Raw genomic sequence first — 18,382 nt, 5'->3', positions numbered from 1 at the left:
TTCTCAAGTGATCATAACGCAGCTAGTCCCAAAGATCCATCTGGGTATTATCTAATCCAGGAAAGATCTGTAAAGCTTTACCTGCACTGACAACCTACTTCAGTGGGTGTTACAGACTAGATGATGCTGGTGGTGATAAGTGCCGAAACAGCTCCTGCTTCAGCTTACGTAGTGGGAACAGCAGGCTCTCTCTGTCTAAAATCATGCATGATGATCCCTTACGAAGAGAGTGGCGAAGGGGTGAACTTCACCCATGTCTCAAATGAAAATGTTTCTAAAAATGTTTTAAAATGATTAAAGTAACATAAAGTGACATCTCGGTGATTTTCATCATTTGCATACTGCTACAGGAACATATGGGATTAAAATGCCCTTGGTGATTTGTAACAGACCGTGGGTTTGCTTTCATTCTGCAGTGTTAGTTTTGTATGCATTTTTTCAGGGTTACACAGAACGTGTTTAAACTTCTGCTGTAATGAAATGCTGTGGGAGGCAGACTTGCAGACAGGATGTGCATCCAACTTGTATTCTATTTGTTATTCTACATACTTTTGGAAAGTCATTAACTCAATGAGTGTTTGAGTCCTTTGTTGACATAATGTTAGGTTGCTGTTTGCTTAAGTATCGGTTGAGGAAACAAAGTTGTGACGCTCTATCAAATTGGTTTTCTTCTCAGCATTTGGACTAATGCTCCTTGTACTCTTATTGTCTGTGGTCAGTCAGGAACTTGACCTGTCATTTTGCTGGAGAATCATTACGTTTTTTTAGGCTTTGAGGAGAGAGTGGTGAATTGGAGGACTCTTAGAGGGATAGATTTGTTGTGTGAATTGTAGGAAGCGATGTTCCTTTGTAGCTTGTGGTTTGGGTACAAATAGGACAAAGGAAAACATATATAAGAAGGTACTGAGTAGATGATTCATTTCTGTAATGATTCTTTATTCTAGGACAAAATGTTTTGAATTCCCATAGCAGTTCTTGAATAAAGTAGCACTATAAATTAGGAACATTTTTAGTATTTTCTAGGTTTTTTCTTCTTTTCCAGGTGGGAGGAGCTGCTGGTGTTGGTGCAGTGTTTTATGAAATGTTGATATTTTTTCCATTGCAAGGCATTTGATATTGCTAGTTTGAGTAATCCAGCTCCTGGCATTCAAACCTTGCCCCAGTAAGATCTTCACACCTGAACCTAGAAACAAGACTCAGTGATATCTTAGATGATGGCCTTGGGCATTGACCAAATAACGAAGCAGAACAGTTCTTACTCTGTTTCCTGCATTTCCTTGGGTGTGATATGAGGATTACAGGCACAGCTTTTATGCTTTTGTTCTACGATGGGCTTGACTGATAGGAAAACCAAGGTGGTTTAAGAGGAAAGTACTCCCTCAGTTCTTTCAGATCTGGGACAAGCTGAGATCATTGCAGATGAGCAAATTTAGTTTTGCTTTACTTTACCCCTTCTCTAATAGGTTAAATAATACCTCATGGTTCCATGCTATATTTTATTACTATACTAAAAAACTGGCACTGAGTTCTGCTCAATACTTGCCAATGATATTAAAAAGACATCTTGTGTAGAGTTCTAATAGTTGACTCTTGTTCACAGATAACTACTCTTATTAACCACAAGGATAAACCAAAGCGTTCCGACAAGACTCTGCAGGCAATTCAGCGAGTGGGCCAAGCAGTTAACCTGGCAGTTGGAAGATTTGTTACAGTAGGTGAAGCTATAGCCAACGAAAATCATGAATTGAAAGAAGAAATGAGTATTGCGTGCATTGAAGCAAGGAGAGCAGGTATGTAGTTACTCATGAAGTTTGTAACCTGTTGTGCTTGTGCTGAATTTGGATCAATATTTGTATTGTCTGGAGTAATCTAAGAACTTCAGTGTGTTATTTAATTGTTTAACCCTCTTCTGCTGTTTCATTCAAGGCCTAATTTGTTACCTTGGTCACTTGCTTAAATTGTTGTTTTATCAGCAGACGATGGAATTGTGTGGTGGCTTTGATCTTTTGCCAGAAGGAATTACCCAACTGCTGGTTTATTGGTTTGGTTTTTTTATGATGTTTCTAGAAACAAAGAGCAGAATGTTGAGAGAACACGTTCAGAGTTTATTGCTCTCAAGCTAAAACAGTGGGGTATTTAAAGTAATTTGAGGTCACTGCATTCTAAATCTGAATGAAGGTCAGTGTCAACCCATATTTCATCAGCACTCAGTAAGATGACTCACATCATTCATCTGATGACTCCCCTCAGTAAAATGAAAATATCAGACTGTATTTGTCTTTTTGCTGGATACGATTTTTGTTGCAAACTTTCTGGCTATATGAATTTAATAGTATGATTAGTAAAAGTATGGATGAGGGATCAAGTTGACTATTGTCATGCTCCTCCCCCAGAAAACCACCTTGTATGGAAACAGTGGGTTATGTTTTCTGATACTATAAGACAATTCAGTGTCATGCTAGAGACCACATTCCCAGATATGCCCATTGCACAATGTTTTACTAGACTTCCTAAATATTGTGGTGATTGGGTGTGGTTTGTTTTGTTGTTTTTTTTTTCTTTTGTATACTTTTAGATAATGGGAAGTTCTGCTTGGAGCAGGCAGAAGTGCTTATCAGCATGACAGATTGTCTCCCTGAAGCCACAGGAAACATAAAGTCTATCTTGAGCTTCCGCTTGTGCTGACAAATAAATGAGCTTTCCTTCAACACCAATGGCTGGAAGGAGCTGTGCTCCAAAACCAGCTCACTGTAATTGGTCTGTTAAGATAAAAAGTGGACTTGTGGGTGTTTGTGAGGTTTATTTTTATTTGCTTATTACTCTGTTCTTTATCTTTTCAATCAGCCCAGAAGCCTGAGGATCTTGCCTTTTGGTGTTTTGCTTCTTGCTTAGTCCTCGTGCTGGCCTTAAACTTTGGGGATGCGTATGGTTAATGTATTTGGCACGTGCAGTTAATATTGATTTTGTACTTAAAATAAAAGCTTACAGATTGTGCATAGTAATATAACAAATCCTCTGAAAATTTCTCAGTGATGAGTAGCAAAGAAACACACTGGACTGTTTTTGTGATTTGAAGGACTATTCTAGATAAACTTCAGGCTGAAGTTTCATGGCCGCTCCAGTAAACTTGGCTGCAAACAGAAATGTCCTAATTGGAAAACATTCCACTTGTTATGTAAAGCATGTCTTTTCTCTTCAAAGATCTGAGTAAAATGCTGACAAGCTGAAAGTTTCCATTGATAATCTTAGCTGTTAAAAGACCTGTGCAATGTGAATCTCTGTTTCTTGACTTGCCAGCTATTTTGTGGCCAAGTTATTTTTTTCACCCCCTTCCTATCAGTTTATCCAGAAGGAGCTCAGAATCTAAAAATACTCTGACTCTGCTGTTTTTTCTCACCCAGTGGTTATACTTCTGTTGTTTTTTCTCCTACTCAGTACGGAGGAGTGAGGGTATAGGTTATTTACTTTTCTGTCAACTTTCAAATTGCCCCTGGCATGGGCTGGTTACTCTCTGGTCTCTGTGTTTTAGATCTAGCTGAAGACTTACATGAAATATTCATGATATTCATGATATATTCATGAAATATCATACATGTTTGCTGCCATTGTTAGATTTGGATATTTTTTTCCTATTTGGCTGTTTTTTGCTAGTATAAATCTGTGGACTGTTAAGTGTTTGACAAGGCAAGAGAGTCTTTTATGCGGACACTTTTTTGCGGATAGGTTGTCCTCTAAATTCAGCCTCAAGATGGAGTTACCTTAGTGCCATTTTGAAGAACTTTTCTATTCTGAAGCAAGCCAGTAAAATCTTCTGGACAGTTATATCCAATAATGACTTGTATAAAAGAATCATCATGGAATGTTATTCATCAGTGAATATGGGTTGGTTTGAAAAGCCCAGTCTGTCAGCTCTTTGTTCTGTTTCTGTATCAGCCATCAATACTGGAGTTGTCGATGTTCCATACTGGATTTATACATTACAAAACATGTAACAAACAAGCATAAAGCTTTATGTAGAGTTCCCACAGCAACTTCAGCCAGCCATGGAACACTGCTGTGTGCACCAACTCTTCTCGTGGGATGAGAAGGGTTTTATGAGAAGCTGTAGTTTGCATGAGTTAAGTTCTGTTAAAAGAGTGTGAGCTTTTTTTTATTTAATCTCTGCAAGGGTAAAATAAAGGGAAAAGTAGGAGAAGAAACCTTCTTTAAGATATCCTAATACAGATAGTAACTGTTTGCTTTCTGAGTTTGTACTGGTCACAAAGTTTTCCTTTGTTTCTAGTCATAAGGAAGCAGTAGTAGAATTAGAAATTGACTTGCCACAGTCTTCCTATCCCTAAAGAAACTGTTCTGTACTGTAAAATTACATATACATTGATGAAGTGTTAAGGAGTGACAATAGAGTTAAGTCTGGGATTTCGCATGTGAAGTTCTAGCTTACCTCTGTACTTGTGAACACTTTACTGTAATGAAAACAAAGTTTTTGTAATGAAAATTTGTGTGCAGCTAAAGCATGTGTTTCTCATGTCTGTTTTTGAAGTGTTATGGTGCCATATTCTGATGGCCTGGGCAGCAGAAAGCCCTTGCTGGTCAGGACAGGATGTTGTGGAGTTGTTTATGCTTCCTTTTGGCCAATAAATCAGATGATGCCTCAGAAATGAAAGGGAAGTGTTGTTAGATGTATGTTGTGGTTTAACCTGACAGGTAGCTAAGCACCCCACAGTTGTTTACACAAGCAATTGCTCACCACCCACCTACCCGAAGCCCAGCCAGTCCCCAAGCAGTGGCTCCTCCCCCAGCCAACTCTCTGCTGTGTTTCAAGGTGATTTTTGCACAGTGTCCTATGGTCTGAAATATCCCTTTTCCTGTCCCCTCCCACCTCCTTGTGCCCCCTCAACCCCCACCACTGGCAGGACTGTGAGAAGCTGAAATGTCCTTAGCACTGTTCAGCAACAACTAAAACACCTCTGTGTTGTCAATCTTGTTTTTCTCATAAAATAAAAATCATAGTATCATATCAGACACTATGAAGAGAAAGTCAGTTTTGTCCCATCTGAGACCAGGATGGCATAGAAGGGTAGATCTCAACCTTAGAGGATTTAGAACTGTTTCTATTGCTAAGAAAGGTAGAGAGTCTTTAGATCACAATTTCATATCCTGCAGAGGCTTTGAAGGATGGTGTGATGCATCTGACTCTTATGAAGAGTCTTACGAAGGTGATCTCAGGTGTTTCAGGCTTGTTATGACTATTTCCTTGTAATAAATTTCATAATTTGATTTACTTAAAAAGAACCATAAAATGCTGCAGAGGGTTGTATGGCAGATTTGGCCTAACATTATTCTGGCACTATCAGTGTTTACAGTAACAGTATAGTAGTGGAATATAACTCAAAGAATAATATTTTTAGATGTCCATCTGTGGTATCTTACCCCAAAGCTAAGGAGAGTCTGGTTAATTTAGAAGAAAAAACACATGTCAAGAATGAGTTAGTGTCATAACATTTTCAGTATTCACTGCCAGTTGACTACATAACCCTAAAGGAAGACGTGGAGTAAAGTGGAAATGATAGCTCTCTCCTATTTTTGTCTTGCCTTTCAGTACAGAGAAGGAATAAATTAAGCATGTTGAAAAGCAATGTTTTGAGATGGATGCACAGAATCAGGAAATAACATGTTGTATTTGTTTTCAGGAATGGAGATGCTGCAATTTCTCTTGTATACTGTTAAGTGTTTGGCCACCCTTATATTTGGAAAAGTGTTTAGTTATATCTCATCCATTGTTTCTTGTCCTATCACCATGCACCTCTGGGAACAGTCTGTCCCTGTCTTTTCGATTCCTGTCCATTGGATAGTAGTATACATCCATGAGCTCTGCCACTGGCCTTCTCTTTGAGAGTGAACAAATTCACTTCATTCAGCCTCCCCTATTACATGCTCTACTATGTCACTGTTTTTCTTGGCTAGGAAGGCTAAAAAGGGCATGATACCCATATACTGTCCCACAGGCACCAAGCAGAAGGGCTGAGTCAATTCCACAGCCTGCTGATTACTCAGTTGCTGACAGCCTGGCAAGCAGTTAGCCTTCTTTGCTGTCTCCAACCCATCATCTACCAGGATCCCCCAAGTCCTTCCTTGTAAGGTTCTTTCTAAGCAGCTGACCACAGTCTGTATTGTTGTGTGGTGTTACGCTGGTCCAAATGCAGGACAAAGTTATATGCCTTTGTGGAATTTCACAAATTTCCTGTCAGATTGCTTATCCAGACAGTCCTCCTATCTCTCAACCCTGTCCTCCAGCATATCAGACACTCACATGATTTAGTATTGTTCACACACATGCTGAACACAACTGTCCAGGGAAACTTTTTGATCCCTTATGTCAGTCCCTGAAGGATGCCACTGGTATCCAACTGCCAGGAAAATTTTATGCAACTCATTACTACCACTGGGCTTAATGGTCAGTTCTGCCATGGAAATGGTGTTGTCAACTGTCTCAGTGTGTACTCTCGTTCATTACATTTGCATGCTTCTAATAGAGAGAACCTCTGACTATTTTCAGCTTTTACAACCTGATCTGGAAGCTCCTTGCTATAGTGCAATACTTATTCAGACAATTTGAGAGCTCAAGGGATTACAACTATCAGAAGAGAGAAGTTTATCCATAAATACCACAAATCATGGAGCAGTGTTTTGAAGGATTGTCATTTTTTTTTTCCTAGTTCTGTGGAGTTCTAAGTTTTTATGTATTATTTTTAGGTTCATAATGCACTTTCAGGTTCTTCACGTAAGATTCCTGACTGTCAGATTTTTGAAGTGAATATCTGATATGCTTAGAAGAATTATCTGAGTTGTGGTTTTGGAGATGAATTCCAGAAGACTCAGTCAAGTGTCCTAAGTGTTTTGCCTTCAAGAATGATTTGCAAGTTAGCTGTGGTTTGATCATCTCGTCTTGGATGCTAATAAAAAATATACCTTATTTTAGTCTTGCTTGAGTTCTCTTTCCTGGTGGTCCTTCTGCAGCAGTGGGGTAAGGAAAGGCTCTGCATGTGTTTACATTGATTTGACTTTTGCTATGGAAACTGGCGAAGTATTTTCTACAAGTGTTTTCTCCCTTGACGCTCCATAACTCCACCCCTTTCACCTAAATATCTGTACAGCGCTCTAAGAAAACTAGTGTTACATATGGATGGATGGATGGATGGGGCAGTACTGAATCATACTGATTTAAATTTGGAGAGGGTGCCACCAACAGTCAACAAAAGGAAGCAAAATGAAGTGAAAAGGAATTGTGGATTGCTCTGGAATACCTTAGAAGTATTAAGAATTAATGATAATGATATTGATTAAATGATAAGTACTTATTTTTATTTTTTTTTTCCTTATAGGTGAAACAATTGCACAGCTTACAGATGTAGCAAGCTTGGATCATCCGGAATCTGATAGCCACATAACAATCTTTACTGACAAAACAGGCGTGGTAAAAGCTGCAAGACTGTTACTTTCTTCGGTCACAAAAGTGCTGGTCTTAGCAGACAGGGTAGTTATTAAGCAAATAATAACTTCTAGAAACAAGGTATTTGTAGCTTCTTTTTCTTGTTTGTTTTGTTAAATTGATAATGTGCAGTTAATACAAAAGAATGTTAATAGATGAAGTGCTATTTTCATTGCATCTCTAGGGGAAAGTGCAAAATAAAGAGGTAAAAAATGTGTATTTTACATATGCCTACATACCAAATATCCAAAGAAGGATGGCTGTGAATAAAGAGGAATAACGTTTTCTATGACTTTTTACATTTTACGTGACCTGTATTACACTATTGACTTAATATGCTAGAGAGAAAGTTGTGTTACTGCTTATTTATCTGTCAGTTAGAAAGCCAATAAAGGCTTCTCCTTGGTAAAGACAGAATGTTTCTATTGTCAGAAACAAGATGAGGATACCATTCAAAATTGATCTACAACAAAAAGCTGTGAGGAGAGCTGATAAAAGCACATGCTAGTTCACCGAACCTTACAGATTAAAAGTTTTTTGTGCAGTTTAGCTTATGTCTTGAAACATAGCTTAAAACTTACTTACAGGGAATGGCTTCAAGCTGTGGCAGGGGAGATTTAGGCTGGATGTTAGGAAATAGAACTTCTCTGAAAGAGTGGTCAGGCAGTGGAATGGGCTGCCCAAGGAGGTGGTGGAGTCACTGACCCTGGAGGTGTTCAAGGAACGTTTGGATGCTTTGTTGAGGGATGTGGCTTAGTGAGAACTGTTGGTGATGGGTGGATGGTTGGACTGGATGATCTTGTAGGTCTTTATCAGCCTTGGTGATTCTGTGATTCCATGACTTGTGCATCTTCAGGTTTATGAACAGTTTCATTTTCATTGTCGTAATCATCTTCCTCATTTGAATCAAGAGTACTTGAGTGAAAAAATGCTGAGGGACAGAAAGGTGATTTACAGACTGCTGATTGAGATTTTCTAGAGTGGTGATCTACTGCAAAATTGCAATCTCTGCTTGATGATCCTGATGATTCTGTTCCTGCCCGTGCATCCTCTGCACCATATACACCATCTCTGTGTTTTTAGATGGCGTGTATTTCTTAAATCTGTGCCCACATCTTTCCAGCCTTTCACAATTTATTTCATTCTTTGTCAGAATTAGGCACCTCATCAGTAAGTTTACATCTTGCTCCACTTACTGTCACCAATCAAATCGGAAGCACCAGAACAATGAGTAGGGAAGTGACAGAAAGCGGGGGTGTTGCTATCCTATGCAGATTAGATAAAAATATGGATGTGCCCTGAAGTGATGTCAGCCTAGGACTGCAGTTTGAAAAGTGACATTCACAGAGCAGCAGTAGCTGCAAAATACTAAATTCTAATTTAATTATTAATAGAAACATGACCTTTCTTTTACATACTTTAACCCTGAATTTTGAAAATGCGCGTTTTCATAGTATGACAGAATGGCTCGTGTTGGAAGGGACCTTAAAGACTATTTAGTTCCACACACTTGTCATGGGCAGGGATATCTCCCACTAGACCAGGATGCCCAAAGTTCCATTCAACCTGGCTTTGCACACTTCCAGGGATGGGGCATCCACAACTTTCCTGTTCCAGTGCTTCACCTTCCTCATAGTGAAGAGTTTCTTCCTTATATTTAATCTAAATCTACCTTAGCTTTAAGTCATTACCTGTCACTACATGCTCTTGGAAAAAGTCTCCCTCCAGCTTTCCTGTGGGCTCCTTTTTAAGCACTGGAAGGCCCTGATGAGATCTTGGTGGAGCCTTCTCTTCTCCAGGCTAAACAAGCCCGACTCCATCTACCTTTCTTCGTGGGAGGTGCTCCAACCTTCTGATCATCTTGATGGTCCACCTCTGGACTCATCCAACAGCTCCATGTTCTTATGCTGTGAGTCTCAGAGCTGCAAACAGCACTCCATGTTAGGACCCACAGGAGTGGAGCAGAGAGGAACAATCAGCTCCTTCAACCTGCTGGCCTCGTTTCTTTAGAAGCTGCCCAGGATACACTGTGTTGTCTGGGCTGCAAGTGCACGCTGCCAGCTCATGATTTGCTGGTCATCAACAAAGATTCCCTAGTCCTCCCTAGAGCTGCTCTCAATCCATTCTCTGCACAGCCTGTGTTTGTGTTTGGGATTGCCCTGACCCAGCTGCAGTACCTTGCACTTGGCCTTGCTCAGCTTGATATTCAGACAGGCCCGTTTCTCAAGCTTTGTCAAGGTCCTCCAGTGTATTGACTATACCACATAGCTTCTGTGTTGTCCACAAACATGCTCAATCTCATTGTCCACGTTGTTGATAAAGACATTGCTGAGCATTCATGGGGACCAAACAGTGGATGTGATCACAGTGAGGCAGGGAGTGGTGCATTTCAGCAGCAGTGGGTCACCTTTGCTGGTGCACTGTTTTATGTGCACAGCATGCAGGTTCCTGTTCATTGCTGGTGCGAGTGCACATCCAGTGTTGGTGACTATGTTAAAAAATAGTGTTTTATAGCTGAGAATTTGCTCTATCAAATAGTGTTGTTGTGCTTTTTGTATCTGTTGTCATTTTCATGGAAATAAATAGGAGGCATTACTATTGGATTGACCTACATATTTTTACCTGTTTTTGGATAAGAAAGCTGGACCCTAACTTGTTTGTTTCTTCCTTTTCCCTCATTTACTTTTCTTTTTTACTCTTACACGGCCATTTTCATATCCTTATTGTTGTGTGGCTTCCTTGTAAGTCCTTTGCATTCTTATTCAGACAGAGATTCAACCTCGGAATAATGAAAGTTCTTGTTTCTGCAGTGTTTGTGGCACTGGCTGCATAATGTAGCATTCTCAGACTGATATTGCAGTCTAGTATTGCATGGAACACTTGCAGTAGATTGTGGGTTACAGGGCAAGGGGAATTTGTCACAGTCAAGTATGTAGGCTGCTTTTTACTCGAGTGGAAAATTCTTTTGGCATAGAAATGAAAAACTGAGTTGAAGTTTCTCCCTTTTAAGTAAAGTTCATTAAATTTCCATGGGCTATCTTATCTCCAAACAGAGACACAACAAAGAACTACTTTCTTTCCTTCTGAAGCCAGCTGGATTTGAAAGATCGCTGTGGGATTATATACTGTGCATCTAACCTGAAACACTCTAGTGTTAATGTCTGTTGTAAACCTTACCATAGTGCCCTCAGCAAGACAGCTTCAATAATTTATAAGCTGTGTGATAGTTTTTGCTGAACTTTTACAAAAATGCTGATTTCACATGTTCCTACATACCTTGAGTAAGAGCTTGTACAACTTCAGTACTTTGCTTTATATAGAAATAATAAAAAATCTTCTCAATTTTAAATCCAGCTGTTACAGGGAGCATAAAGCTGCATTCATTCATTCCTAAAGTTGTAAAATTTTCTTTTGTGAATGCATTTTTCATGCATGTTACCAGTCATGAAACACTTGTTGGACTGTGCAAACAGGGCTTTAGACTTTGAAAATGGTGCATCTGAAACTGAACTTTGAAGTTGAGAATTATAGTATGCAGTATTACCAGTATATAATTTTTAGGTACTTATGTTTATAAATGTAATAGGCAGGAACATTTTCCTGAATATAGAAACTGAATCCTGCAATACTGTTGCTCTTGGTATTGGGAAGAGTGAAGAAAATGCATATGAGCATTCAAAATAAGTAACGCATTTTGACTGAAGCATTATTAATAATTTAAAGTTTGATTTCCAGCTTTTGGTTTATTAGTACTTAAATCGTAACCAACTCCATTCATTTTATATGATATTGTTTAGAAGTGTCCACAAATAATAAAATCCCTAAATTAGTAGTAATGATTCCCCTTCTGTATCTTGATGATCTGCAGTTTTTACCCTTATCTTTCAGGTTCTCGCAACTATGGAACAGCTAGAAAAAGTCAGTAGTTTCCAGGAGTTTGTGCAAATATTCAGCCAGTTTGGAAACGAAATGGTTGAATTTGCCCATTTAACTGGAGACAGGCAAAATGTAAGTATTGATGGAGGGCTATAAGAGATGTTTTAAATAATACTTTTTACCTAATTTATTTGAAGAATTTTGTTCTTCTATGGTCATTAACTATTAGAAAGCAAAAATTAATGGTGTTCTGTCTCTGAAACCCACATTTCTGGAAAATGGAAAAGCTGGGTTTTATTAAAGGATATCCTGCTTGGAAATAAACTGCTTTTATTTATTTATTTTTTTTCTCAACTATTCATAGCAGTTGTTTCTTCAGAAGAGAAAACTGTATTGCTTGTAAGTGATGCTCTATTCAACAATTTTTGGTTTTCTGTATTATTTGGGCTTTCACTCTGCCTTTTCCTTGTCTCCTTGACTCTTTTGGAAAGAGTACTTCATTAATCTTCTTAAAGATGCTGTCAGGGATGTGGTTGGTGTGCTGCACTCTGTGTAGGCTGCTGTGTGATTTTATTGGGAGGAAGCATCCCTCAAGGTATTTTTCATTAATACAAGTCTGCTAGAAACTCTTGAGTGTGATTGGATTTATCCAAATGAAATGCATACATTACTTAAACAAGTTACTGTTTAACACTTGGCGATCTCAGGCCTAAAGATTTTCTGTCCTTGTTAAGTAAGAAACTGAAAAATGTCAGAGTGGCCTGATATATCTGGTTATTTGTGTGTGTGTGTGTTTCTCTGTTTTTTAATGTGGCATTAATTCCATTCTGTAAACTTTTCCCTTTTCAGGTAATAACTTTTGCCATTCTACATTCCATATTTTGAGATGAGTAATAAGTCTTGATGCACAATACATGTCACTGTTTTAATGGAAGTGGAATTACAATCAGAAAGTTAGTGCACTTTTGTCTAGGAGTTACATTTTCTAAACTTATATAATTAGGAGCTTGTACTTCCTAATAGCAATGAGACCAAATAGCGTTATTAGATCTGAGAAAAATCTGTCTCCATTTATATTAAGAAGTATGAGACATGGCACAGGGGAGAACTAGATCTGATTTCAGTGGAAGTACCATTTGGTTACCCATCTTTATTATTGGTCTATGGTAAATATAACAATATATAAAATATTAATTTTCTGTTTCCTTCACTGCAGTACAATGAAAGGTTTGTGTTCTCTTTCCCTGCCTTCTGCTCCCCGCCATTTCAGATGCTATTTTTAATCACAGGTTTTGTTTTTTGGTTGTGCTTTTTGCTTCCTTTCCTGCTCTATAAATAATGCTATATGATAAGGATACAGAAATTAGTGACCTAATTAGCACATGCTATATCTCTGAGATCTTCTTCTTTGATATCTGAATTGAGTAGTGCCAAGAATAAATACATAAATTAAAATATTTCTGAAAAGCAAGATCTAGATTATGAGCTAGGCTTAAAATAGCATCTGTTAGACATCATAAAGAAGCTTTCTTACAACCCATCCATCTGCAAGACAGTCTTTTTTTTTTCCCCAGACTCATAAGCAGTAAACATTTTAGTTACTATACAGTATTCAAATCATTTTTTGTTTGGTGTTTAGGATTTGAAGGATGAGAAGAAAAAGGCCAGAATGGCAGCATCTAGGGCTGTTCTTGAGAAGTGCACCATGATGCTATTAACTGCCTCAAAGGTCAGTGAGTATTCACACTTTTACACAGTTTAGATAAGTCGGAGTATGACGACTGGCACTGTAGCTGTCTGTTCTTTCTCAACCTTACTTTGAACTTCATATTCAAATGCGTAAGGGTATAAAATGAGTAGAGTAATATCTTTACGTTCTCAATAATTCTATGAGTTTAGCATACTAGCATTTTAACAGAAAGAACTTGTACTCTAACACATTCTTCAGACTTGCTTCAGCAGAAAGCATTCATTTCACTCCTGCATTTGTCTCCTTCTTAATACTTAGTTTGCTTTCTTTTGAAGACTTGTCTTCGGCACCCAGACTGCGAATCTGCTCGTATAAACAAAGATGGTGTTTTTCATCGAATGAGACTAGCTTTGGAACAGGTAATAGAAATTGTGACTGACTCTAGACCAAATGGAGAAAATGAAGTGGCTCCTATCAGTATATATACTGGCATCAAAGAATTCAAGGTGAGAATGGAAAGAGTGTTATTTTCTACAGCTTAATAAATTACCCCCAGCTGGAATATATATATTTTTAATTGTTATTATTTTTAAGCTCTAAGTGGTAGAGTAGCATCTTTTCAGCAATGTAACTTGAATAAGTGTCTCAGAATGTAGGAGAGTCCGACAAAAGGTGATGATAGTGTAGGGAACCTGCTTTAGCAGGGGGGTTAGACTCTGTGATCTCTAGAGGTCCTACCCCTACAATACTGTGATTCTGTGATAATTTCATTGCTCTTGTCAAGATATGCGTTCTGATGTTTCATATTTCCTCCTGCTTTTCTTTGGAGGGAGTTATGCCTTTAATGTTGAGCAAATTTTAAGTACCAGGATATCACATTTCTTTAAGATTGATGTTGCAGAATTCTTGCTTCACTATTGCTAGCATTTTATAAACACACACAAAGGCTCATGCAAAAATTTAAAAGAGTAAACTGGCATTCAAAGAAAATATTATGAATTGAGATTGTATGTTATTGCTCAGAGAATTAACAGCCATGTCTTAAATCTTGGGATCTGTGAGACACTGGTGTGTCTCACACCCTTCTCAGTATACCAAATGTAAATATTTGAAAAACATACCCAAAACTGATAATACAGCTGTGGAAAAGCTTGTAAAGATCAGTCAAAATCTGAATACATAGCTATTTTCTGAAACTTACCTGAAGAGCTTCTTATTGACTGCAGAAAAACAATGCTGATAGTTCTGATAAATGGACAGTAATTTTGTTTAAAGAAACTCGCACCCTACACCAGAGGTCCAATAGAAAACTATTGGATTACTTCGAAAATACATGAATACTAAAAAGCACAGAAGAGAAAAATAAAATGTAAACTGATGCACCTGCCTTTCACTTTACAACAGTAAAACTAAATTCTCAAGGAATTCATGTGTTTCTTTTACAGAATAAGGTGGAGGGTCTTCGTGAGAATCTTTATTTTCTCTCAAAAGAGAATCTTTCGACAATGCTGGAGGTTATCCTGGAACATACGGAGGACTTCACAGATTCTGCCTATACCAGTCATGAGCACAGAGAACACATTTTGGAGCTGTCTAAGCAGGCTAAAATGGAACTAGAGCAGCTGGTTTCACTGTGGATGCAAGCTGTAAGAGCTTTTTAGCAAAGTAAATCTTTTCACCTCTACTTTGGAAAGAAGTTTTTAATGCCAAACATCCTCTGGTCTAGGAAGAGAGAATTGTGTGTATTCTTCAGAGTAAGTTAGCTGATGAAGGAAGCCAGAGTTTGTAACTATGCTTTAAGCTTCAATACTGTGCTCACCTTGCCCCAATGATATCGTTTCACTCATTCACTGACACCTAAGTTATGCTGTTGTAGATGGACTAGTTTTCATGAAGCTGTAAGTAGAAATGAAAAGATTAATAGAAGTGTCAAAATACAGTCTTGAATGGCAAGGCCTTTAATGCTCTTCTTCAGAGACTTCAGTTGTCTCGATCCCATGGCAGTGACCACAGCTTGTATTTCTTGTTTTCAACATAATACTGAAAATACTTAAACTATAAAAAATTGAAATATTCTAAAACTTGACTATTTTTTTTCCTTCTAGAGAGGAAGGAAGACAAGTGAGAAAAGACTCACTGGGAATTTTTGTTCAGCCTTTTCTAAAAGTTTCAGTGATGGCACTTTTCCTTTTTTGGGAAGAAGCACATTAAGGCTGTCTCTGTCATTTGTCTTACCTTGTTCCTTGAAGATAATATAAAGAACATGCTAAACGGGGAGGGAGATCAGCAATGGAAAATGCAATTTCTGTTCCTGCTACTGACTTGCTTTCAGTCTTGTTCCTGAGGAAATATATAGCACAAAATCTTAATAGTCTAATATAAGGACAGATGTGTATAAGCAAGATTAAAACTGTATCTATTACTTCTGAGAAAGCATTTTTCTTCCTTTTCTCCTCTTTGAATCAGAGGCATCCGTCAGTTGTTCTTAATGTAGTGGAACGGTTTGAAGAGAATATAAATGTTACTGTTATACAGACACATCTAGAATCTTTATTGCATAGAATGCAATAGGTTGTGCTTACTCAGCCTGCTTAGGTTGAGTAGTTCTAAGCTGTATCACTGGAGAAACTCATCACTTCTAGATAATTTAGATGCTGCATTTCAGGTGATGGAGATGAGAGCCTAGTACAAAAATATGTGTTTATATGAGCCGTGAAAATACTTGAGTGTGCACATATGGGTTTGTGCATTATATATTTACATTAATAAATAATGCAGCTTAGCTGTGACTGAAGTCTCAGGGAGCAGTTGAAACATTACCAGCTCACTGAAGTGGCTCTGCTGTTTAGAGCTTCATTGGCGGGTGAATATTTTCTGAGGAGCTTAATGTAATTCAAGTGGGATTGTTGATAACCAAAATACCTTGGAACGCATTAATTGAGAGATATGTAGAGCTCTTAGATTGCACGATTATCTCCCTTTTCACCCATCGTACATCCTTCCAGCAGGCAGAGTGACTGTTAATCTTCATTGAAGAGTGTATTTTAAAACAGAAGTGTCTTGAAACATATATCAACTTTAAATGATAGACTTGCTAGCATCATTGACCTGCTAGTTTGTATTCCTCTGTGTGAATGCTAAGTAGCTGGAACACACCAGAGAATCTAATGCTATTGATTGAGTTACTAATATTTCTGTAATCCTTGCTGCAGATATCCAAGCTCATAAAATTCAAAGGCAGTGTAGGGTAGTGTGTTTTCCTGTGGGCTTATTTGGACTAGAAAATTGTTTTTCAGTTGTGATTACTGAAAAGGAAAACAATTGTACGTAAAAGGAGTTATAACTTGCATATTAAATAAATTGGTAAAAGAGTAAAAAGGGGCAGGGCAGTGAGTATTGAATGTTAAGATGTTAAAAGTGATTTTATTATACTTTTAGACAGTCTATGGTTAAAGAATACCTGAGGAAATGATAATATTGGTTTGGTGCTTTTTTTCCTTTAAGAAAAAAAAAATGAGTGTGCTTGTCTTATCTGCAGACATTTTGTGTTTATGTTACTACATAGTTTATACTTGAGGTGCTTATGTCTTTGCAGCCATGGGCTTGTGAATGGTCCCACCTAGGATAATTCTTTTCAATAGCTTTTGGAGATGGGTGCAGACCTACTGCTATGGAACTGTTTTTCCCAGTGTATGTCTTTTGACATACATGGTTATTCCATAGATAGTGTCAGATTTGTTTGTTTGGTTGGATTTCTTGTTTTGTTTTGCCAAATTTGGAGCTCCACCTTGAAAACGATTCAACAAACTGAAGATAATGTATTTGTTTAAATTAGATGAAGATCTGAAGTCTTACAGATAAGATACCTTTTTGTAGTTCAATACAAAACATTTAATATAACTTTTTAGGTACCACTTTATTCGAAAAAGGGCGTTGTTGGCATTAAATAGGAAAAAAAACCAAACAACTGTTACTCTGCTTTCAGACATTTAGGCAGAAAATTTAAGATCTAAATCATAAAGAAACCCACTTTCTGAAGGTGTCAGTATGACTCAGAAATAAATTCCTGTTGGTCCTAAACAGTCAATTAGCTGTCATTGATATCAGCATTAGATTCCGTCAAGGAATTCTTCAAGTAAAATCTACACAGGATGTGCAAATGAAAATATTAGACTTAGAAATACAAAGCTGTCTTCTAAAGCAATGAAGTAATGTGTCATGGTGGGATTTGCTGTTGTGTTTTTTGTGTGTATGTGTAATGTTTAGTCTGGTTGTTTTCTTTGGCTTCCAGCAAAACCAGAAGACAAAGGATCTCATGGAAGACTTGGAAGTTTCCATTTTAAAAACATGCCAGTGTATGAATGAGCTCAAAAGAGAGGTAAGTCCAGTTGAAACAAGCACAAACTGAAGGAAGCTTTGCATTTCTTACTTTTCGGATATGAAATTGTAAACATAGGATCATATACCTAAAGAGGCTGGAGTAGCTGAATCACAGTTTCATCAGATAGCTGGTATGCAATCAAATTCTTTGTTCTTTCTTGTAATTTATTTATTAATTAATTTATCTTGTAACTGTATTTATTGATCAGGATCCTACCTTCTCCCTCTTCTCTCACTTAAGTAGAGAGCATTGGTGCCTTGTCTGTTCCACAGATTTGACAAATACAGAATTACTGATTTCTGGCAGCTTCCAAAACATTTGTAAAGCATTCAGATATCTTTTAAAGACCTTCCTATTCCTATTTTTCCTTTAAACAGATAGCAAAATGAACACTAAGGACAGTGAAGGTTTCTATACTAGGCTACAGGGCAGTACAAAGATATTAGAGAAGTTTGGTGTACTTGCACAGACTGAGATCTGAGCTGTTCTGACTGAAAATACTTGGCTAACAAACCACTTTCTGCTGGTTTTGTTACCTGTTGGGCTCCCAGAAAATAGAATATACTGCGGTCACCGTTACATAGGAAGTCAGTAGCAGAGCTTTTCCAGAATGACATTCAGCTTTAATCCATTTGGGGTGACGGCATTCCTATGTAGCAAATGAGAAGGAAGGGTTCCCAGTGAAAATAGTATGTGCCTATGTAATTAGAGACCATAAGGCAAAAGTGCTAATAGTATGTAAAAGAAACTGCTAATATCCTGGCTATATATATATATATATATATATATATATATCCTTAAATGTAAATCTTACCATACTGTCCTGCCCACAGATTTCTATTTATGAACATCATGCAAAGACTGCATACTTATTACAGTTGAATAGTTTTGTCAGGTGTCAATAAAAGAAAATGATCTCCTGTAAACCAGCTAACAGAGGTGGAGT

At 37.7% G+C, this 18,382-nt stretch overlaps 1 protein-coding gene across 3 annotated transcripts in view; it reads left to right on the top strand.

The window, feature by feature from the left end:
* CTNNAL1 (catenin alpha like 1) overlaps positions 1 to 18,382 on the top strand; it is a 51,007-nt gene that overhangs the window by 14,814 nt on the left and 17,811 nt on the right. For 2 of the 3 annotated variants that reach the window (XM_015855156.3, XM_085539833.1), the window contains exons 2-8: positions 1,601 to 1,790; positions 7,383 to 7,570; positions 11,378 to 11,497; positions 13,005 to 13,094; positions 13,391 to 13,561; positions 14,501 to 14,701; positions 17,347 to 17,433. In XM_015855156.3, coding sequence (XP_015710642.1) covers positions 1,601 to 1,790; positions 7,383 to 7,570; positions 11,378 to 11,497; positions 13,005 to 13,094; positions 13,391 to 13,561; positions 14,501 to 14,701; positions 17,347 to 17,433 — 1,047 coding nt within the window. Of the gene's footprint in view, positions 1 to 1,600; positions 1,791 to 7,382; positions 7,571 to 11,377; positions 11,498 to 13,004; positions 13,095 to 13,390; positions 13,562 to 14,500; positions 14,721 to 17,346; positions 17,434 to 18,382 lie in introns of all 3 variants that reach the window. The other variant, XM_085539834.1, reaches the window with a different exon arrangement.

Source organism: Coturnix japonica, chromosome 2 (genome assembly GCF_054131305.1).
Source record: "Coturnix japonica strain WE chromosome 2, WE-NBRP24, whole genome shotgun sequence".
Classification (NCBI taxonomy): Eukaryota; Metazoa; Chordata; class Aves; order Galliformes; family Phasianidae; genus Coturnix; species Coturnix japonica.
This window is presented reverse-complemented; position numbering and strand designations above follow the sequence as displayed.